Raw genomic sequence first — 23,659 nt, 5'->3', positions numbered from 1 at the left:
CGACCTGTCAGGCGTGGTTTATGGTACACGGCTAGTGCTTTTGCCCAGCGTGCGCTTTATTGTTGCACTTTTGGTTTGTATGTATAAGAAGTCTTGATGCTTCTGTAACCTCCACATTTTTCGAGTTCCTCCTGCTATGGGATGAAACACACGTGGTGGAAACCTCCCCATAGGGATAGACTGCTGCAAAGAGTTATAAAAATTATTTTTCCACCCATACAATATTCATCATTGCCTGATGTATTGATGGAACTGATGGAGATGATATAAACCTGATAGAATAGAGGCCATAACAAACACCCGAGCTGTGCAGAGAATAAATCTCCAAATATTCATGCTTGGCTGAAGATTTTCCTTCAAGACTTCTACCAATATTCTTGTTATGGCACATCCAATCTATCTTTATGTGCCATTTATGTTAGGTAGGAATACCTCAACTATTGCTTTTTACGTCTTTTGTGATTATTGTAGCCATCAAATCAAACTAAACAATGTTGTACTTTTACTATGACTGGCAGTAAGAATCGGTTGTCATCCCTCCAATTTGGCCGGGGCGCTTTTAAATGTACAAAAATCTGAAAAGTGGATGGAGCTAAAATAAAAGGTATGGTGCAGAGTAATCTTCTATAGATATATATATTTTATCTTTTGCAGTGTCTGCCTCTGGCACCTGTGAGAAGTTAGAGAAGGAGAAGAATGACTTGCTAACAGCTTATGAAGGCATTCTGCAAAAGGTGAAGGATGAACACTTTGCGGAGTTATCAGACCTGGAGGAGAAGCTCAAGCAGTTCTACACCGGCGAATGTGAGAAACTTCAGACAATCTTCATTGAGGAAGCCGAGAAATACAAGTTTGAACTTCAGGAAAAGGTAAATGTTGCTTTCACTGTAGACTGGTACCGAACATGTTAATGGCTTATTAATGGTTTCCTGTATATTGTGGTATTTAACTTTTCTCTAATAGACTACTTCAGCTTCCATGAAAAAATATTTTTTCAGAACCTTACAGGACTTGAATCTGCTGAAGTACAGTAAAAATCAGTGTATTCCATAAAGCCCAACCACAGGCTGTTCTTGACAGGACAGTCATGGCAGATAAAGGGTTCTTGAGCAGGCTTCTGGCTTCCAAGACAGCCCATCAGCATGTCGTCATAAGAGGGTGTGTGGAATGGAGCAACCCAAGATGGTGTTATTTTAAGAGGAACCTGTCATGAAAAAGTAATAGAACCTTCTATGGGGTTAATCTGCAGGTTAATAGCATTCTGTATGTGCCCTACGTCTGCACTAGAGCCCCGCTGCCGGGCACTTTATTCCTCCTTGCAGCCTCCAGCTTTGTTATAGGGATACGGCCGGCACCACTTCAGTCACATCTCTGTGTATATGAGCGGCGGCTGTAACTACACCCTGACACTGACTGAAAAGTTTCTAATGCTGATGCTAGTAGCAGATGTTTGCTGTCAGGTAGGATGCAGCCTCTGCTCTTTCTGGAGAACGCCAGAAGAGTGCTGCAGATAGGGCAAAGTGGTGCCGGTGCCTTTAAACCAGCTTGGATCTTAATGAAAGTCTGCGCAAGTGAATGAACTGGAAATTTTTGTTTGTGCTTAAGATAAGAAACTTTTAAAGTGTCAAAATACTTGACCTCAAACACATGCATGATAAGATTATAGTAATCGCTAACAAACGCCTTGTAAATGGTAGAGGAATTGAAGTCCACTAATCCCACATGTTCATTGTGAAACTTGTCTTAATCTGAAAATCATAGCATCTAATTGTTACGGCCACTAAAAACTTTTTTCATTTAGGTTGATGACCTCAATTCCACTCATGAAGCCTACAGGCACGCAGCCGAGACCAGTCATGCTGAGGAGATAAAAAACATAAAGGAAGAATATGAAAAATCTTTGACAGGTAATTTTACCTAAAGCAAAAATATTGGGTTAAATTTACTACTGAGAACTGCAGCGTGCAAGACACTTTTAAGTGTCTACGAAAAAGCTCGTTGCTGTTTCAAGTTGGGAAGCCTCGCCAGATTTGTTAATGGCATGTTCTAGTACATTGGTGCAAAATAATAGTGTAAATTGGGATGAGTTGAGGAAGATGATTGACAGCACTAAGTGCATCCATAGTTACTGGTGTGCGTCTAGATCACTGGACTACGTTCTTCCTTTAGGCTACGTTCACACGTAAAGGTCATAAACCAGCTTTTATTGAAGCAGGTCTATGCCAGTATGGTCTTTGCACCATTTCCCTGGAAAATCGCTTGATCTTGCAGGTATTAAGTGATTGTGTGGCAAAAGGGTGAGAAATTTTCAAGCCGCAGCATGACCACTTCATGTGAATGCCGCTTTAGCCCTCTAGTGACCGTGACTCCTACCATGAACACCCAATCCTGATCTTCAGTCGCTGCAGAGTCTCTTCATTTCGAGGGTGCCTTCTGATCCTGCCTGTACTACACCCCATGAAAAGGTCCTTTCAGCATGGGCCCGCCAGCTGACATCATAGACCTGTATTTATACCCAGTTGCCAGACAAAACTGCAAATCACTTGACTCTGCTGTCCTGTTGAGAGAACACAAGTCAATCCCTGAAAAAGCCACCACTCATTCATAACCTGGGAACCAGGGAAGATGTGAGGGCCTATTGTGTGCTATTTTTTCATTAAACTTGGCTCAGGAGCAATCCCCAAACTTTTTACCCAGGACTGATCCTATCACTTCACCAAAGTGTCTAACTTCTTGTAAGATGTAACAGGTAATATATACAGTTAGGTCCATATATATTTGGACAGAGACAAGTTACTTGGACAAGTAATTGGACAAGTGAACAACACTCTCCAGGAGGTAGGCGTATCAATATCCAAATCTACCATAAAGAGAACACTGCATGAAAGTAAATACAGAGGGTTCACTGCACGGTGCAAGCCACTCATAAGCATCAAGAATCAAAAGGCTAGACTGGACTTTATTACAAAACATCTAAAAAAAGCCAGCACAGTTCTGGAAGAACATTCTTTGGACAGATGAAACCAAGATACGCCTACCTCCTGGAGAGTGGTGTTCACTTGGTTGGCTGTTGTGAAGGGGTTTCTCTTCACCATGGAGATTATTCTGCCATCATCCACCACTGTTGTCTTCCGTGGGCACCCAGGTCTTTTTGCCTTGATGAGTTCACCAGTGCTTTCTCAGGCTGTACCAAACTGTAGATTTTGCCACTCCTAATGTTGTAGCAATTTCTCGGATGGGTTTTTTCTGTTTTTGCAGCTTAAGGATGGCTTGTTTCACCTGCATGGAGAGCTCCTTTGACCACGTTTCCTTCACAGCAAATCCTTCCAAATGCAAGCACCACACCTCAAATCAACTCCAGGCCTTTTATCTGCTTAATTGAGAATGACATATCGAAGGGATTGCCCACACCTGTCCATGAAATAGCCTTGGAGTCAATTGTTCGATTACTTTTGGTCCCTTTAAACAAAGGGTGGCACATGTTAAGGAGCTGAAACTCTTAAACCCTTCATCCAATTTTAATGTGGATACCCTCAAATGAAAGCTGAAAGTCTGAACTTCAACTGCATCTGAATTGTTTTGTTTAAAATTCATTGTGGTAATGTCTAAAACCAAAATTAGAAAAATGTTGTCTCTGTCCAAATATACCGTATTTTTCGCTTTATAAGACGCACTTTTATTCCCCCAAATTTTGGTGGAAAGTGGGGGGGTGCGTCTTATAAAGCGAATCTGTGTGCTGCTGTGCTATAGAGTGGGGAGGCGGCTCTGGCGTGGAGTCAGGGGGACTGGGGTGGGCTGGATGGGGGCTGCAGAGACAGCGGGAGGTCCTGTGCTCCCGCTCATTAGGCTCATGTAATATTCACTGCACCCGCTGTCCATCACCTCGGTGCTGAAACATTGCCGAGTTGGTAGTCAGGGGAGCGGTGCATATTACATGTGCCTGCACTCTCCCCTCTGTCACTATAGACACTTACTGATGATCACTCCTGCTCCAAGCTCCCCCATGGCTTTCCTGTGCTGTGTCTGCTGTCATCCTCCTCCTGCAGGGCGAGCGGCAGCAGCAGCTCATTCAGGCAGCGCATCGCTTCAGGACTTTGCATGATGTAACCATAGGACCTGCGGTCACATGACTCCCAGTGTGCACTGCGAGTCACATGACCGCAGCTGAGCAGCTCCTATTGGTCACATCATGGAAGGTCCTGTAGCTACAAAGAGCTGCCTGAATGAGCTGCTGCTGTGTGCGCCCTGCAGAAGGAGGATGATGGCAGACTCAGCACAGACACAGGTAAGCCACGGGGGAGCTGGGAGCAGGAGCGATCATCAGTAGGTGAGTTAACTGTTTATTTTAGCATGTGCTTGCCAGCAGGGGGGAAATATAGGGACGGGGGCCATGTGTGACAGCAGGGGGAAATATAGGGGTAGGGGGGACAATGTGTGCCAGCAGGGGGGAAATATATGAACGAGGGGCCATGTGTGCCAGCAGGGGGGAATATAGGGATGGGAGGGGGGCAATGTGTGCCAGCAGGGGGAATATATGGAGGGGGGGGACAATGTGTGCCAGCAGGGGGGATTATAGGACCGGGAGGTCAATGTGTGCCAGCAGGGGGGATTATAGTACCGGGAGGTCAATGTGTGCCAGCAGGGGGGATTATAGGGATGGGAGGGGGCAATGTGTGCCATCAGGGGGGAATATATGGAGGGGGGGGACAATGTGTGCCAGCAGGGGGGATTATAGGACTGGGGGGACAATGTGTGCCAGCAGGGGGGAACATAGGGATGGGGGGCTGTGTGAATGCCAGCAGGGGGGAATATAGGGACGGGGGGACAATGTGTGCCAGCAGGAGGAATATAGGGACGGGGGGGCCGTGTGCGTACCAGCAGGGAGGCATATAGAGAGAGGGGGGGCCATAACCAGGATAGGATGGGGGGCTATGTGCCAGCACCAGAGGGCCATTTGCCAGGATGGGGGTTATATAGATACCAGGATGAGGGACATATATATGATTTGTAAGACGGATACTGGCATTATAAGACACACCTCCATTTAACATTAAAAAAAACACATTTTTTTTCTCTTTTTCTTCACCAAATTTGGGGGTGCGTCTTATAATCAGGTGCGTCTTATAAAGCGAAAAATACGGTATATGGACCTAACTGTATGTTCTTCTGAAATTTTGGCTTTTGTGGTTGATTTCATGCCCCAATAATTAGTTTCTGTAACTGTACAATGTTTAGTTGGATTTCACAGCCAACACTTCAAACAACCACAATCATTTGGGTATGAGCAGCTAAGTTAATAGATCCTCTGTTACATATTGTAGCCCTTGTGTGTATGACTTTAGACTTTTTATAGTATCTGTGTTTCTCTGTATACAAGGAGGAAGAGAAACGCCACAAGATAGATGGACCAGGAGCTGTTACGTCCTGTCCTGTTCTCATGTACCTCCTGCACATGCTGTCCTGTGTTTGTATGCCTGTGTGTGTGGTTTTCATGGTCTCTAGTATATTATCAAGATAGAATTACGTAAACTTATCATCCATTTTGTACTGAACTAGTAATGTTTTCATGGTTTGAGGTATGACCATTGACGTCATGGATTCTTAATAAAGCTGCTGATTTGTTTTTCCTCTCTCTTTCCAGAACTAAAAGACAGCCAAGAGCGAGAAAATAAGGCATTGGAAGACTCCTTTAAAGAAAAACAGGCTGAGCTAGAGGTTGGTTTTATGCCTTATATCTACTAGTTTTTCTCATTTCACCAGTTGCTTACCCCCTTTTTTTTTTTCCATTCCCAAGAAAAAAATCGAAGAGCTGAGGCAAGAGAATGAATCTCTGAAGGAGAAGCTGAAAGCCGAGGAAGAACAAAGAAAATTATCCAAAGAGAAAACTGCACTGGTCTGTGTGATAGTGAACTTTCCTTTGGTCTTGTAGTATCTAGGAATAAATGTTGGTCCTTTTGCCATTGTCCTTGCTATTGTCCTTGCTATTCATCCTCCTTCCATTTTCACATGTTTTTAATGCTGTATTATCATCTGTTTGATCACATGTTCAGATCGTACCGTGTCAGTCACTAGCTGTCATGGGTGGATATTGGTATCACTTTATTCTGCTGTTTCTCTTCATCTACAAAGAAGTGAAGGAGAAACATGATCCCCTTCCCTTAGTCAGAAGGACCCTCCTTGGTAAAGGAGACCTTTGTAATCTGAAAAAGCCCAGTGCAATCACAATATGTGGGTAGAACTAAAGAACAGATTCTGCTAATGTTAATAACGAGACCGAAGACCTGAAATATTTCCTTCTAGACTGTGTTCACGTCTCGCTGGTATCCTTCACTGTAAGTTTACAGCCAGATTGATGTACATTGAACATGTGCAGGCTGCGGAGCTGGTATTCTGGACGCGTTGTTGTAATCTTATATTTGTCATCTACATGAGATCATGTGTTTAGTAGAGCCGCGATGGTTGCAGCAAGACACATGAGATGATGAATTTCTGCTGCAGGACAATTGGTGTTTTCATTGTGTGTTCTCACAAAGTCCTAGATCTTGGATATTCTCATCCAACAGGACAGATCGTTGTAACATGTTAACCTTCCATTTTTTTTGCAGAAGAACCCCCAGGTGATGTATCTTGAGCAGGAGCTGGAGAGCCTAAAGGCAGTATTAGAGATTAAGAATGAGAAATTACATCAGCAAGACAAAAAGCTTATGCAGATCGAGAAGCTGGTATGCACTCTCATGTGTCTCCAGTAGCTAAGATGGATGACAAAGTTTGATCCGAAAATCAATGTTTAAGTACCAGATGCATCGGTCAGACAGGCACCGTTTGCACAAGATTATGGTTACGATCCCATTCTAGCAATGAGGACTATGTAGGTTATATAGGAGATATAATGCAGTTTCTAGAATGGATTTACAAGCCCTGATTGTTTTGACAAGTCGCAAAAGTTTTTGCACAAATTGAGCCAAAAATTGAGACTTATGGTTTTTACGTTGGTTTCTGCCAGCTCCAACAAAATAGACAATGGGGTGAGACAAGTGCGCATCGCAGATGTGACACCACTGCTCATCTAATTCCTGATGAATCGTAGCGTTGCTTATGCTAAAATAATTCTTACTCCTGTCAGGGTCTGGAGTAAATTTCTGAAGTGGCGGATGGAGTCAAACGCCAATGGTAAAATTCTCCTGATGCATTGAGAAGCATGTGCCTCTAAATAAATCCAGAGCATCTGACTACTATATGACCCCCGCATCTAAACCAGTGAGAAAAATTGCCTGTCTTGATCAATCTGGTCCATAGTTAGATTAATCATTAAAGGAGGGGCTGGAAATGTGCAAAAATAAGCCAATTGTCAAAAAAAAAAAAAAAAATATATATTTATTTTATTTCATTTCAAATCCTGGTCAGCCCCTTTAATTTTTTTTCTTTCACCTGAAATGACACCACTGTTAAAATGGGCTGTCCTGTCATTTCTGTTCAGTTTAAGAGCTGTGTTACCATACATTTTCTTTCCTACAACCTCTTTAATATTTTTCTCAGAGTATTTTCGATGACACCCAAGTGTATTGGCATTAGCATCTCCTCCCAGTCTCTAAGGCTGTAGAGCACTATGGGGGCGATTCGCCAAGTCCGGCGATTCTGTTGCTGGTCTTGATGAGGGGGCATTTTGTAGTAGACACTTCTGATTCATTATGAGGTACACAGGACCCTGCAGGAGTAAATTTGTGACATAGCAAACACTGCCGCTCATCATAAATTTGACAAGCAATGGGTCACCCCACCTGGCCCCGTTCCACTCCAGCTTCACCCACTTTGTCGGAGCTGGAGCAAGAATGGCGTCGACACACAAGTTGCATTTTTTGTTTGCAAAAAAGGGAATTTTCAAAGCTTTTTTTTTTTTTTTTTTTTTTTCTTCTTCATAGAGAAGTCTGGCAAAAATAAGCTTTGAATTGCCTGTTTTGTGTTGATGAAAACCTGCTTCCTCCAGTGGATATCCCATGGTGGACAGTACTTGCAGTTGGGATTTGTTCCCTATACTACGAATGTTTCGCACAGGTTTGGTTTGAGCTTTTTCAGCCAAAAATTCCTTCCTAGTATCTACACCCCTGTGAAGAATACCTGGCATGTTACATTCCCTAGATATAAATATATGGTAGGCGTTAATCCTCAGCTCTTTTACCATAAATTTTCTCTTTAAAAAAAATTAAAAAATTTCAACACAAAAATATATATTTTAACTTGAAAATATTGAAGAGTGAAATCCGATTTAGTAGAAAGACTTTTTTTTTATGGGGCTTTGTAGTATTTCCGTAGTATTGCGCACCGTGTCACAGTTCCTTCACCACATGGCATTTGCACATTGACCTGTGTGTGCACGCGTGAATATAGTGTGAAGATGTGCTCGCTGCTCTCCATCCAGTGCAGGGTTAGAATATATAGTACTACGATTAGATATCTTAGATTTTTCTGCATACAACCTTTTTTCACTATAGAATAAACCTAATGTTTAAGCTTTCTATGTAGCTGAAGATGTGTTTCCGGGAAGCACACAGTGAACATGTCTCCGGATTGCATACACTTCTGTCTTGGCTGAGCAGGAGCACGTGTAACTTTTGTCTTGTGCCCTTTGTTTTTCGGCACATAATTCTTGCAAACAAATGTCACTGAATGAATATTGATTCTGTGTAATGACTGGTATTCAGAGTGGCCTGACCCAGATCTTCGTTACCTGCTCTTTTCAAGATGGAACAATGCCCAGCCCAATGTCCCAGTCTTCCACAAGTTTGGTAACTTGTTTTATTTTATTTTTTTCAAGGTTGAGACCAACACAATCTTGGTGGAAAAATTAAACAAATGTCAGCAGGAAAATGAAGATCTGAAAGCTCGTATGGCAAATCACATAGCCATCTCACGGTAAGGTTTGACATATTTATTTTAAAGGGACAGATTTTTTTTCTATTTGGTGAATTTTTTTGGTGGGTTGAGCAAATGCAACAAGACCGTGTATGATCAATTGAAGCTATTTTTGGGTAGACTCTATACCCTCAGTTCCGCACATTCTCCAGTACTCTATAGTCAATATTTTCCTTTAGTTAGAGAGGTGACAGTGATAAAGAAATCACAAGAGTCTAAGAATTTCTATTTTTAGGCGTTGACCTAATGTCATGTATGAACCAAATGATCTTATAGTCATGAAAAATTGGATGATGCACGGAAAACTTATGTACACTTCCTCCAGATGGGTCCCATTTCACCGGCCACAATAGTGGCCACTGGAATGTTAGAGGGAGTACCGCCTCTCAATTGCCGGCAACCATTGTTCTTCTTTTGGTTAAGCGGCCTGGCATGCCAGCATATTTGTGACAACTTGTCAGGCTGGCTAATCAAAAGTAGAGCTGTGGCCAGCAGCAGGTAAGAGGCAGTGCTTCTTCTTATATTCCAGAGGCCACAGACCACTGTCAAGTTTTATGAAATGGGACATGCACAAACTCCAGTACATTACCATGATGTGATCACCAAGTCAGTCTGCAAAAAAGCTTTAAAGAAACCAAACACAAAAAAACAAAAAACCTTCATCATGGTACCATGAAGTCGATAGATGAGACTACCATGTGGGCAACCTGCAACTCTTTGGATAACAAACTAGTGGCCTACAGTTCGAATGTACATTGACGGCATGTTACTGTCATTATTTTAATACGTCTTATGTTGCTTTTGCAGGCAGCTTTCCACAGAGCAAGAAGTTTTGCAGAGGTCTCTAGAGAAAGAATCCAAAGCGAACAAACGTCTCTCGATGGAGAATGAAGAACTCCTCTGGAAGCTACACAATGGTGACCTATGTAGCCCTAAAAAGCTGTCGCCATCTTCCCCTGGTATACCTTTCCATCCTCGGAACTCTGGAACATTTACCAGTCCGACAGTGTCGCCAAGATGACAGCACTTTTATGATTAATGAAGATCAGAAAAACTTCTCAAACATTTCGGGACATTGTGGTGAGATTGCTTTGGACAGATACAATGGAAACTAAGGCTATATTAGCTACCTAACCATTACAAGATGACTGGAACTTGGGATTTGGGTTAATGATTCTGTAACCCACTGGAATTTGAAGGAACAACTGGAGAACGTTGTTCTTTCAGCTAAAGAGAAGACTTTATGGTAAATATATATGGACGTTGTTGCACAAAGCACTTACCTAGCAAGATCAAACTATTCTTGCATTTTTTTGCCTTTTTTCACCTACAGTAAGTACATAGGGAAAAAAGCTCAGGGCCTGTAGATAAATCACAAACTTTCTAAAGATTCTTTATTCACTTGTTAATTGTTCTTCCCATTGGATCGAGTGTCTGTGAAATGAATGAGATGGATGTTACACACACGGATTGTCTGCCTTTATGCTGCCTTTTTGTTTTTCTTTTTTTGCATATTTTTTTGCCACCATTCTTTGTTCTGTTATCTGTATGGGAAACTTCTGAAAACATTATTGTTTTGAGGAAACCTTGAGCAATCTGCACAACATGTATCTGCCTTGTCGAACATCAGAACGCCATCTGCACAACATGTATCTGCCTTGTCGAACATCAGAACGCCATCCATTAATAATTGAGGTTCTCTGGTTTGTCTTTGTGATCTTCTCAATCCCTCAAATGTCGACCTATTGACTTTTATATGCCTTGGTGAAATAGTGTCTGCTGTTTCTCATCTGCAAGTACAGTGATTATCCATCTCTCACATAATTATATGTACTTTTTTGGACTATGCAAAAAAAGCACCACATTGGTGTTGTACCTTTTGGCCTGCATTAAATTGCTTATTTGCAGCTAGAACTCATTTTCCAGTGTAAAAAAGGTCTCCAAAAGCTAATGAGGAGCGAGCCTTGTAAGAAAAGTAATTGCCATCTATCAATGCATGCATCATCTTCGAGCCGCCATTCGCTTCAAATCAAATCGAACTGGGAGGGCAAAAAATAAACTGGCTATCGTTTTTATACCTGCCTTGAAAAAAACACCAGGGAAGACGACTGACCCGGAACTGAGACATTTTGTTTGTTTTTTTTTGTTTTGTTTTTTCTTCCTCATTGTTTACAGCTAGTTTGAGTTGACATTGATTTTTTTACAAGCATTTCCAAAAAGAAAAGTTTCCAAAGAGTTTTATAATATAGCAGCCTAAAATGTGTTTTTTTTCTTGTGTACTTTTTTTTTCTTATTTTTTTGTGACTAAATTTTTATCCAAGTGATTCTGGTCTGTTGCCACTTTTTTTTTTTTTTTTCCCCTTGGTAAGATAGTTTAGGCCTGTGGCCAACATGTATTGGTTTGTAACCCTGATTAAGCTTACTGACGTTTTAATTTTGAACACCAGTATGTCAAGTTTGGGCAAGGAAAAGGAAATGTTTTTGTGTATGTTTTTTTTTTTCCCTCAATTTTTTTGGGGTCGTATTTCATCTGTATCATGCATTGTGTGTAGCTTCTAGCGTACTTGGATGTAAAAAGAAATAATAAAGCTGTAGTTGCTTGGTTTGTAATGATGGAAATATATTCTGATGTTTAAGAGAATAAATTTATTGGTGCAATAATTTACGTCATATCACTTGGTGTCGACCGTTATTCAGACGTATTTTTTAGCTTGGTGTGCAGCGTGCTTATACAACAGATTTTGATTAAAGCACTTTGCAGTAAGGTTTCATAGGTCATTGTATTTCATAGGCTGATGTATAATATTACACTGAGAGAACCAGGTGTATGGTGACTCTCACTGTATATTGATTATTGGTAAATGTAACACTACTGTTCCAAATGAAGTCACAAAATGGGAAATTGATAGTCATCTTAAGGGAATTGGGTCATTTTCATATTATTTAGATCTTGTAGTAAAGACTTATATAGATGAATAAGTCAAGAGGTTGTCGGGAATCTATATTAACCAGGCTCCTCCTAGTATAATTATGAGTCATAGAAAAAGTTACATGTAGAAAGTGACATTTGGTCCATGAAACTGCAGAAGGCGGTGGGAAGTACGGGTTTTCGTTTTGTTAATTGTGTGTGTCTCTATATATTATATGTAATTTAATTTTACTTTTGTTTTAGATTTTGTTTGCTTTGTTGGCAAAGTGAACAAAAAAGAAATATTTGGTGTGACCACCTTTTGCCATGTGTTTTCTAGGGACACTTCTGAGCAGTTTTTGAAGGAACTGTACAGGAAGATTGTTCCAAAAATCTTGTAGAACCAACCACAGATCTTCTGTGGATGTCGTTTCTGCAGATCCTTCAGTTTCTTCATGTAATTCCAGACGGGTTTGATGTTGAGATGATGGCTCTGTGAGGGTCCTATTATCACTTCCAGGACTCCTTGGTCATCCTATGTATGTTTGGGGTCATTGCCCTTCTGCAGAATACATTTGGAGCCAATCAGATGCCTCCCAGATCAGTATGTAATTCTCAGCATTGATTGTGTAATCAATCCAGACTAAATCTCCAAGATAGTTTGCTGAAATGCATTCTCAAAACTGCAATGAGCTTACACCATTCTGTGCTGTTGCTGAAGACATTATCTTTCTGTCCAACCCTTCACAGAATATGGAGGAGACTTGAAGGTAAGCTAGGGAAGGGGTGGGAAACAATATGTACCCAAAGAAGGCAGGATCAGATCAGTAACCATTATATGCAGTTTTAAGTGTCAAACAAAGGTTGGTAGCAAAGAATGAGAAGGAACAGTGTCCAAAACTATATATCAGTGCTGCAGTGAATCCCTCCTGCTTACCCATAATCAGTGGTGGCTCCCACGCCTTACCCAGCATCCCCTTGACGCGCATTTTGCTTTGCAGGTTTTTCAAAAGCGGGAGAAGTAACATGTTGTAGTCCCTGCCGCGGCGTGTTTGGCTGCTGGTAGACAGCCACAACACATGCGGAGACTCAAACTTATTACTTGAGCCAGCGCGAGATACTCGGATAATACCTTAGAATGCTATGATAACATGACATCCAAGCACACTTGCTCTTCTTTGCTAGTTATAACCAAATATTTAAAATTTTGACTCTTCTGTCCAGAGCATCTGTCATTTTTCTGCACTCAAGTTTCTTTGTTTTCGTGCATAGTTGAGCATTGTTTCCAAGTCAAAGATATGGCTTTCTTGCCGCTATTCTTCCATGAAAACTTATCCAAGCAGTAAACGGGTGTGACAGTTGCACTGGTTTCTACAAGTTCTGAGCTGATGGCACTGCTGGACATCTTCCTTCTTTGATTGGAGCACAGGGGGAGGACGAATCCAGAATACAACAAACGGTCATATGTAAAATTGCTTTATTGAAGTGAAAGGCAAGGTACAAACATAGCGTGCTGAACAGCCACAAAAAAAATTAATAAAAATGATTAAAAAACAGCAGCAAATAGGGACGCAAGGACCCATGTAGCCAATACTGCACTGAATAGTCCTTATAGTTGCATAGCAGTAGTATGAGTCAGAGGACCACTGTACGGCACAGTTGAGCCGGGTGACCGAGACCTTACAGGAATTAGGGTGGATAATAAATTTCAAAAAATCAAAACTACAGCCTGTAAGAAAACAGACCTTCCTGGGGTTTATCCTGGATTCAAAACGGCAAGCGTGCCTGCTTCCGGATACCAAAATAGAGAAGGTACAGAACATGACTTTGGCTGCCCGAGACCAACCTTATATGACATTGAGAAACGCGATGTCTCTACTAGGTACCCTGACGGCCTGTATTCCGGCGGTCAGGTGGGCTCAATTTCACACCCGACAGCTCCAGGGAGACATACTATCAACACAAAGATCGCTGAAAGGGCATTTAGAAGGAAGACTGGAGCTTTCCTTAGAGACCAGAGACTCTCTCAACTGGTGGCTGGACAATACAAACCTGCCTTCGGGAATGCCTTGGGACAGACAGATGTCCGACGTAATACTGACAGACGCAAGCTCCTTGGGGTGGGGGGCACACCTAAAGGGTCATGTAGCCCAGAGTTCCTGGAGGCCTCAAGAAATGGGGGCATCTTCCAACCAGAGAACTGTGGGCAGTGAACAAAGCCCTGAGCCACTTCATTCCCCTACTCAGGGGTCGCGATGTCCGCATCATGTGGGACAACAAAGTAACAGTGGCGTACATCAACCACCAAGGGGGGACAAGATCACACTCCCTAATGAAGGCAGCGGGCGACATTCTTGGCAGAGCTGAGCAACACCTACACTCCTTAACAGCCTTGCACATAAAAGGGGCAGAAAACAGAGGCCAATTTCCTGAGCCGCAATACTCTGAGGCAAGGAGAATGGGCACTAAATCGGTCCGTTTCTCAAAAAATAACACGACTTTGGGGGAAACCGGTGATAGACCTCTTTGCCAACAAGTACAACAGGCAAACAGGTTTTGCTCATTAAACCCGAGGGAAAAACAATGGGCAGTAGACTCATTACAGATTCCGTGGGACTTCAGGCTAGCCTATGCGTTCCCCCCAGTGGCCCTGATCCCAACAGCTGTCAAGAAGATCAGGAACGATCAAGCCAGGGTGATTCTAATAGCTCCATTTTGGCCAAAAAAGCCCTGGTTCGCTCTGCTACGAATGATGTCGCTCTCTGATCCATGGGTTCTGCCAGAAATCCCGGACCTACAAAATTGGCTGGAATTGAGATCGGGCGCCATGTCGCGTTTGGAGAGCCCCTGATGTGCCTGAACAGTGGAAACCCCCCCAAAAGTGACCCCAGTTTGGAAACTAGACCCCCCAAGGATCTCATCTAGATGTGTGGTGAGCGCTTTTAACCCCTAAGTGCTTCACAGAGGTTTATAACGCTCGGGCGTGAAAATAAAAGAACATATTTTTTCCACAAACATGATCTTTTAGCCCCCAATTTTTTTTATTTTCCCAAGGGTAACAGGAGAACTTGGACCCCAAAACTTGTCCAATTTGTCCCGAGTACACTGATACCCCATATGTGGGAAGGGAAGTAGTGACATTTTAGAATGCAGACTTTGATGGAATGGTCTGCGGGTGTCATGTCACGTTTGGAGAGCCCCTGATGTGCCTAAACTGTGGAAACCCCCCACAAATGACCCCATTTTGGAAACTAGTCCCCCCAAGAAACTTATCTAGATGTGTGGTGACACTGGTGAGCACTTTGAACCCCCAAGTGCTTCACAAAAGTTTATAACATAGAGCCATAAAAATAAAAAAATCATATTTTTTTCCACAAAAATATTTTTGCCCCCAGTTTTTTATTTTCCCAAGGGTAACAGGAGAAATCGGACCCCAAAAGTTGTTGTGCGATTTGTCCTGAGTAGACTGATATCCCATATGTGGGGGTAAACCACTGTTTGGGGGTGCATGGCAGAGCTTGGAAGGGAAGGAGCACCGTTTGACTTTTTCAATGCAGAATTGGCTGGGATTGAGATCAGACGCCATGTTGTGTTTGAAGAACCCCTGATGTGCCTAAACAGTGGAAACCCCCCAATTCTAACCCCAACACACCCCTAAACCTAATCTCAGCCCTAACCCTAGCCCTAACCCTAATGGGAAAATGTCAATAAATACATTTTTTTAATTTTATTATTTTTCCCTAACTAAGGGGATGATAAATGGGGGTTTGAGTTACTATATATGGTGGGTTTTTATGTTTGTCAGCTGTCACACGCTAAAAGACGCTTTTTATTGTAAAAATAGTTTTTGCATCACCACATTTTGAGAGCTATAATTTTTCCGTATTTTCACCCTCAGAGTCATGTGAGGTTCTATTTTTTTGCGGGACGAGTTGACGTTTTTATTGGAACCATTTTCGGGCATGTGACATTTTTTTATCGCTTTTATTGCCATTTTTTGGGACGCAAAATGAACAAAAACCAGCATTTCATTAATTTCTTTTGATGGGGGGGCGACGTTTACACCGTTCCGCGTGTGATAAAATTGATAAAGCGGTTTTATTCTTTGGGTTAGTACGATTACAGCGATACCTCATTTATGTCTTTTTATGTTTTGGCTGCTTTTATGCAATATAAACAATTTTATATAAAAAAATAATTGTTTGCATCACTTTATTCTGCGAGCTATAACTTTTTTATTTTTTCGCCGATGACTCTCTATGGCGACTCGTTTTTTGCGGGACAAGATGACGTTTTCAGCGGTACCATGATTATTTATACCAGTCTTTTTGATCGCGCGTTATTGAACTTTATGTTCGGCTGTATGATGATAAAGCATTGTTTTTTTTCTTTGATTTTTGTTTTTTTAAGGGGTTCACTAAAGGGGTTAACTAATGGGACAGTTTTATAGAGTGGGCCGTTATGGACGCGGCGATACTAAATATGTGTACTTTTAGTGTTTTGTTTTTATTTACAAAAAAGAATTTATTAGGGATTTTTTAAATTTATTTAGGGATTTTCTCAGTGCCTGCTTTCAGCAGGCACTGAGGAAGACATCTCCCTGCAGGACCCTGAAGGCCCCCGTGGCCATATTGGATCTGGGGGCCTGCAGGGAGGAGGCCCTCGGAACAGCACGATCACATTGAGCTGCTCTGAGGGTCTCAGGGAAGCACGCAGGGATTCTTCCTTGTGTCCCCGGTACACTACGATCATGTTTGATCGCAGTGTGCCAGGGGTTAATGTGACCGCCCCTGACAAACAGTGCCGGGTGTCAGCTGTGATAATCATCTGACACCCGGCCACGATCAGCAGCACTCCCCCTGTGAGCGCTGCTGATCGCGCTGACATACTATCCTGTCCCCGATCATACGGGCTTGGGTACCGTGGACGGGATAGTACAATAGTACGTCAGATATCAGGAAGGGGTTAATAGAAGCCAGGGGTCAGAATCAGAGCGCTGAGGGATTTGCCCTAACTTTCATACTGGAGATCCCTTTAAGAGGGAAGATGTGCCTATAGGATGGAGGATGTTTGATGGGTATCTGGGCAGGGAGGGGGGATTCATTTCTGTCATGTGCTATCTGCTCCTTTCTGGGGGAGCAGACAATGGCTGGGAGTTTGTTTCCGGGGTGCTAGATTTCTCCCACCATGTCAGTGTCTGCTGAGGTGTTGTTGTGGAGTGAAAAACTGTTGCTCATAGCAAACAATCACAGCTCAGCTTCTTTCAAACAGCTCTGGTGAAATAAAAGATGCTTTGTGATTGGTTGGTGATACACACACACACACACACATTCAATTTTATATATATATATATATATATAGATATATATATATATAGATATACAGTGGGGCAAAAAAGTATTTAGTCAGTCAGCAATAGTGCAAGTTCCTCCACTTAAAAAGATGAGAGGCGTCTGTAATTTACATCATAGGTAGACCTCAACTATGGGAGACAAACTGAGAAAAAAAAATCCAGAAAATCACATTGTCTGTTTTTTTTTCCTTTTATTTGCATATTATGGTGGAAAATAAGTATTTGGTCAGAAACAAGCAATTAAGATTTCTGGCTCTCACAGACCTGTAACTTCTTCTTGAAGAGTCTCCTCTTTCCTCCACTCATTACCTGTAGTAATGGCACCTGTTTAAACTTGTTATCAGTATAAAAAGACACCTGTGCACACCCTCAAACAGTCTGACTCCAAACTCCACTATGGTGAAGACCAAAGAGCTGTCAAAGGACACCAGAAACAAAATTGTAGCCCTGCACCAGGCTGGGAAGACTGAATCTGCAATAGCCAACCAGCTTGGAGTGAAGAAATCAACTGTGGGAGCAATAATTAGAAAATGGAAGACATACAAGACCACTGATAATCTCCCTCGATCTGGTGCTCCACGCAAAATCCCACCCCGTGGGGTCAGAATGATCACAAGAACGGTGAGCAAAAATCCCAGAACCACGCGGGGGGACCTAGTGAATGAACTGCAGAGAGCTGGGACCAATGTAACAAGGCCTACCATAAGTAACACACTACGCCACCATGGACTCAGATCCTGCAGTGCCAGACGTGTCCCACTGCTTAAGCCTGTACATGTCGGGGCCCGTCTGAAGTTTGCTAGAGAGCATTTGGATGATTCAGAGGAGTTTTGGGAGAATGTCCTATGGTCTGATGAAACCAAACTGGAACTGTTTGGTAGAAACACAACTTGTCGTGTTTGGAGGAAAAAGAATACTGAGTTGCATCCATCAAACACCGTACCTACTGTAAAGCATGGTGGTGGAAACATCATGCTTTGGGGCTGTTTCTCTGCAAAGGGGCCAGGACGACTGATCCAGGTACATGAAAGAATGGGGCCATTTTTCGTGAGATTTTGAGTGCAAACCTCCTTCCATCAGCAAGGGCATTGATGATGAGACGTGGCTGGGTCTTTCAACATGACAATGATCCAAAGCACACCGCCAGGGCAACGAAGGAGTGGCTTCGTAAGAAGCATTTCAAGGTCCTGGAGTGGCCTAGCCAGTCTCCAGATCTCAACCCTATAGAAAACCTTTGGAGGGAGTTGAAAGTCCGTGTTGCCAAGCGAAAAGCCAAAAACATCACTGCTCTAGAGGAGATCTGCATGGAGGAATGGGCCAACATACCAACAACAGTGTGTGGCAACCTTGTGAAGACTTACAGAAAACGTTTGACCTCTGTCATTGCCAACAAAGGATATATCACAAAGTATTGAGATGAAATTTTGTTTCTGACCAAATACTTATTTTCCATCATAATATGCAAATAAAAGGAAAAAAAAACAGACAATGTGATTTTCTGGATTTTTTTTTCTCAGTTTGTCTCCCATAGTTGAGGTCTACCTATGATGTAAATTACAGACGCCTCTCATCTTTTTAAGTGGTGGAACTTGCACTATTGCTGACTGACTAAATACTTTTTTGCCCCACTGTATATATATAGATATAGAGATATATATATATATATATATATATATAGATATACAGCTCTGCTGGCGTTATCAGCTATCGCCACACAGCACTGATACATCCCTGCACACACAGCTCTGCTATAGCCACATGGCACTCTGACACATCCCTGCATACACACCACTGCTATAGCCATACAGCACTAATACATCCCTGCATACACAGCTCTGCTATAGCCACACGGTACTCTGATGTCCCCTGCACACACAGCTCTACTACAGCCTTTTCTGTGATCAATGGGAGCCTGTGCCTAGTGTGAGCCACTTGCAGTCTCTGACTCACTCGGGGTAAACTGACTGTTTGGATGCCGATGACAGCTAATGCTCCTACATTTGGAGGCCTGTCTGCATTGAACTAGTGATTATACTATAAATATGCATTTATGTGCTTGCGAACACATTTAATAGGGATTCAAAGGAGCTCATGAAAAAGCTGAACTACCCACTACTAAGTCACACCGTAAGCAATAAGGTATATGGTGGTAGTATGTGGTAATGGACTGGTGTAATAATTTATTGCAATGTTTATGATAATATCGGTTTTGGTACAGTCATGTTTATTTGTTGTACACCAATGAGTAAATTGTCAGCAAGCACCCCAACTCGACGAATCCTAACCTAGTTTAATATACACACTGTTAGGCTATGTTGACACGTTGAGATTTTGCTGCATTTTTTTGCTGCTTTTTTATGCAAATCAAAAGCTGCTTTTTACAATACCAGCATAAGCCATGAGATTTGAGAACTCTTGTGCACACACATTGTTTTTTTTCCTGACTGAATTTTAAAACTGCTGCTTTTTTAAAACTGCAGCATGTCACTTCTTTCAGCTTTTTGAAGCGCCTTTTCATGCATAGAAAGCAATGAGTAAGTGCAAAAAAGCAGCATAAATACAGCAAAAAGCCTTGCCATCAGTTTTTGCTGCGCTTATAGTCGAAAAAAGCAGGTACAGCAGGATGTGAAAACCATTTATTTTTGTGACTTTCTCAAGTTTAAACCAAAATGTCTTGTTTGCTCCCCTGAGAAGGACATTTAAGGCCCCTTTACATTTAGCGATGCACCAGCAATCCCGACCACGATACGACCCGGTCAGGATCGCTGGTGCATCGCTAAATGGTCGCTAGTGAGCTGCCAAACAAGCAGATCTCACAGCGACGTAGAGACGCAGCAGCGATCGTTACTTACCTTTCAGGCGCGGCGATCCTGACGCCCTCCCGCCCGCGTCCACGTGTCGCTCGTTGGCGCCAGCAGGAAGCTCAGCAGGAAGTGCCCGACGAGAAATGGAGCTGCACGATCTCGCGTGATCAGCGATAGCCAGCGGGGGAGCCGGTCAGAGGTAAGTATCACACATAGCGATATCGCTAGCAATATCGCTGCTGCGTCACAAAATCGGTGATGCTTTAGCGATATTGCTAGCGATATTGCTACGTGTAAAGGCCCCTTTAGAATTAGTACAGTTTAATTAAACTAGTGATGTGTTAAGTAAATAATTTCCTAAGCAATTCAATGGACGACGAATGTGTAAAACTAATTGGCTGACTAATGTGTGAAATTGAGCAGTGCTTGACCAATTCAATGTGCTTGACCAATGTGTGAAAATAGTGTCCATCCTACTCAATGCTCTTCCAAAATCTTGGGTAAACTATTCCCAATCAATTCAACTTCCCCCTCTTTTTTACATTTGTAATTGTGTATCTTTTCATGAACTCATATGAACTTTTTTTGTTTAGAATAGTCGCTATTATTTCAGACATAAAAATCTTTTTTCCACTAAATAATTTGATCAAACTGCCCTTTTTTCCAAAAATTGATTTATGGTGTCACATATGTCTTGCATTGGTGGCCTAACATCTTACAGTTTTCATGCTTGTGTGGTTGAAGCAAAGCTGAACTTTGGGATCCTGAAAAACATGGCAAGAAAAGCAGCAAACCTGCGTTTTGTCTGCAGCTTTTTTTACTGCCAAGAGATCAGATTTTGGCTGCAGCAAAAAAAGTAACAACAAAGCGACGTGTGAACATAGCTTTGGGGTTCAGCTCTATTTGCCAGTTCCAGCAGTTGTCACATGATCGCATTACGACTACTTACCGAAAATGTATTAGGCCATGTGCACACGTTGCGGGTTCTGCTGCGGATCCTCAACGTTTCAGGCTCTGCGGGTCCGCAGCAGATTTAGCTGCGTTGTACAGTACCATTGTTTTCAATGGTAAACTGAAAAACGCTGTGCACATGCTGCGGATTTTTCCGCGGGTTCAAATCCGCAGCATGTCAATTCTTTGTGCGGATTCTGCAGTGGTTTCATACCTTCTCCAATGTAGAGGTGTGAAACCTCAGGGCTAAACCGCAGGCTAATCCACAGGTCTTTTGACTTGAGAATTTACGTGCAGATTTTTACAAGTCCGCACGGAAAAATCCACAGCACATAAAACTACGTGTGCACATAGCCTTAAAGGGGGTACGATCCCTTTAATGATCAATATGATGGCATTATTTTGTAACACTGTGGTTGTATTATGTAGTCATGGAGTAGCAGCATTATTTAATCTTATGTAGCAGTACTATTGGTCTCATAGTAAATCTTAATTTTCTTCCAGACCAGGTAATGTTTGTAAAGAGACCCCCATCTGGAGAATAGAGGAAGCATGACAGTGTTCTTTCAAATACCAGGGCTGTATTTCACCCCCATCGCGGTCCTGCTTGGGCAGAAATACTTTATTGTGACAAGAGTGTACATGCCGTGCACCCAAATACGCATCAGAAAATGCTTACCTTCTTAGACCACTTTTTTTATTGAACACAAGATCTAATTGGTAAGAAGGTATAATCGCAAGACAAAGATGAGAAAACCTTTTCTTTTTTATTTAAACACTTTGTACCATATTGAAACTGCAGTATCACGTTCAGACTAGCATCTGTGTTTTTCTCGAAAGAGTGGTGGCCTTTGCAAATAATGTGTTGAGTCTCTACAGACCATAGATGGACTATATGATATATGTCACATTACTGTATTGGAATTGTGGCATCTATGGAAATACTGACTACTCCATTGACTTTGCTATGTAAATATGATCAATGAAAGCCGTTTTAACACAACTTATTCCATTCTGTTTGTTCTTATAGACGTTTTCCATTGTTGTTCACAAGCTTTAATGCTGTCTTTCAGTGGATTCATTGAATTTGTGTGGTTTAGTGTGTAGACAGCTGCTGAAGATATGTGCAGCCATTATAGCCTGGATGCTGTCCACCTTACCTTCTTATTACATTAAAGCCCCCATTACACACTGCGGTATCGCTAGCAATATCGCTGTAAAGTCAACAATTTTGTGACGTAGCAGCGATATTGCTAGCAATATCGCTACATGTGACACTCACCTCCGACCGGCTCCCCCGCTGGTTATCGCTGGTCGCGCGAGAAGGTCCTTGATCATTTCTCGTCGTCAGCTTCCTGCGGCGCTTCCTGCTGTGACGACGATGGACGCGGGCGGGAGGACGTCAGGATCGCCTCGTCTGACAGGTAAGTAGCGACCCCCGACCCCTGCGATGTCGTAGGTGAGATCTGCCTGTGTGGCAGCTCACTAGCTACCACTTAGCGATGCACCAGCGATCCATATCGTTGTCGGGATCGCTGGTGCATCGCTATGTGTAACGGTACCCTAAGAAAATGTTTCATTAAAACTTACATACAGCTGTGTACTCTCCATCGCTGGCAAATGGCACCCTGTGGAGACTTTTTGTTGGTTTAACAACAACAAGCAAGTTTGCTGTGAATTACTTATTAATATATTGTTTGGCTTCCAATAAATTATTGATTACCAGGTCATAATGTTTCCATATTGATAAGGGTTCCTGCAGATAATATGGACTTATTTTCCTTCACCTAATAGCTATGAGAATGTTGCACTTTTGATCTGATGTACACGTTAGTGAATGAAAAAAAAATGTCACTAGAGATTTGGCTTTTTCTACCATTCTTGTAAGTGAAGCTGCAGGTTTAGAGCTCAGTGGGCATCTTCTCTGAAGCATGTTCAATCTCTCTTTCCTTCTCTGAGCTTCGGGCTCTTTGTCGTTGACCCCACACTGACATAACCATGCATATGGATAGTATTTTCCTAGTTTATGTACCACTAACGGTCCCTGACCTCAGACTCCTTTACATGGTTCTAGAGCAGGTTGGCATAAAGCAGTAATCCCTGATCAGATAAGACTGTACATAGAGGGGTTTTCTTTATGAACTGTTTGACCCTCAATCCGGGGTCCAGACAACTCCATCTCCAATCCTGTGCTTGCACAAGGAATGTGCATGTCTATGTGATCAGTGCTGTGTATGGACGGGGCTGGCTCAGCTATTGAAACGAGCCATTCATAGGGCTTTGTTAATGTTCTGAACACGTAAAATGCTGTCCTGTTTAGATGTAGAGATTGAAATCTGGACATGGCTGGAGGTTTGGTAATAGAAATAATTAGTACGTTGTATAAAATTGCATCAAGAAAACTTTTTGCCAGCATAGAAAAAACCTTTACCGTCTATTATCATAGAATCGTAGATGCAAGAAGCTGGCGCTTGGTCTGCACACTATAGAATATTATAAGGGGAGTCTATTAGCAAATTTGCCTATTTTTTTTAATTGGAGCTCATAGCAGTTGCAAAAGGTTCTCAAGAACGTTCCAATTTGTAGGGCATGAAAAACATTTTGGCATTAAATATAGTAAACTTTATTCTGCTTTATGTAGTCTACAGCCAACTGGCTTTCTTCATAGCTGAGATATACTGAGCATCACTTGCTGGGTCAAGTGCACATAAGGAGTAAAGCTGAAAAAGTCTT

General features: G+C 42.3%; 1 protein-coding gene across 9 annotated transcripts in view; it reads left to right on the top strand.

Moving 5' to 3' along the window:
- MTUS1 (microtubule associated scaffold protein 1) overlaps positions 1–11,582 on the top strand; it is a 326,118-nt gene extending 314,536 nt beyond the window's left edge. For 8 of the 9 annotated variants that reach the window (XM_073583629.1, XM_073583626.1, XM_073583628.1 and 5 more), the window contains 7 exons: positions 655–869; positions 1,802–1,907; positions 5,642–5,715; positions 5,795–5,893; positions 6,606–6,722; positions 8,813–8,910; positions 9,718–11,582. In XM_073583629.1, coding sequence (XP_073439730.1) covers positions 655–869; positions 1,802–1,907; positions 5,642–5,715; positions 5,795–5,893; positions 6,606–6,722; positions 8,813–8,910; positions 9,718–9,931 — 923 coding nt within the window. In that variant the 3' untranslated portion in view covers positions 9,932–11,582. The remainder of the gene's footprint in view (positions 1–654; positions 870–1,801; positions 1,908–5,641; positions 5,716–5,794; positions 5,894–6,605; positions 6,723–8,812; positions 8,911–9,717) is intronic. The other variant, XM_073583625.1, reaches the window with a different exon arrangement.
- The last annotated feature ends 12,077 nt before the right edge of the window (positions 11,583–23,659 follow it).

Source organism: Dendrobates tinctorius, unplaced genomic scaffold (genome assembly GCF_039654945.1).
Source record: "Dendrobates tinctorius isolate UK_male_01 unplaced genomic scaffold, ASM3965494v1 ptg000079l, whole genome shotgun sequence".
Lineage (NCBI taxonomy): Eukaryota > Metazoa > Chordata > Amphibia > Anura > Dendrobatidae > Dendrobates > Dendrobates tinctorius.
The sequence above is the reverse complement of the archived record's forward strand: the minus strand, read 5'-3'. Positions and strand labels throughout refer to the sequence as shown.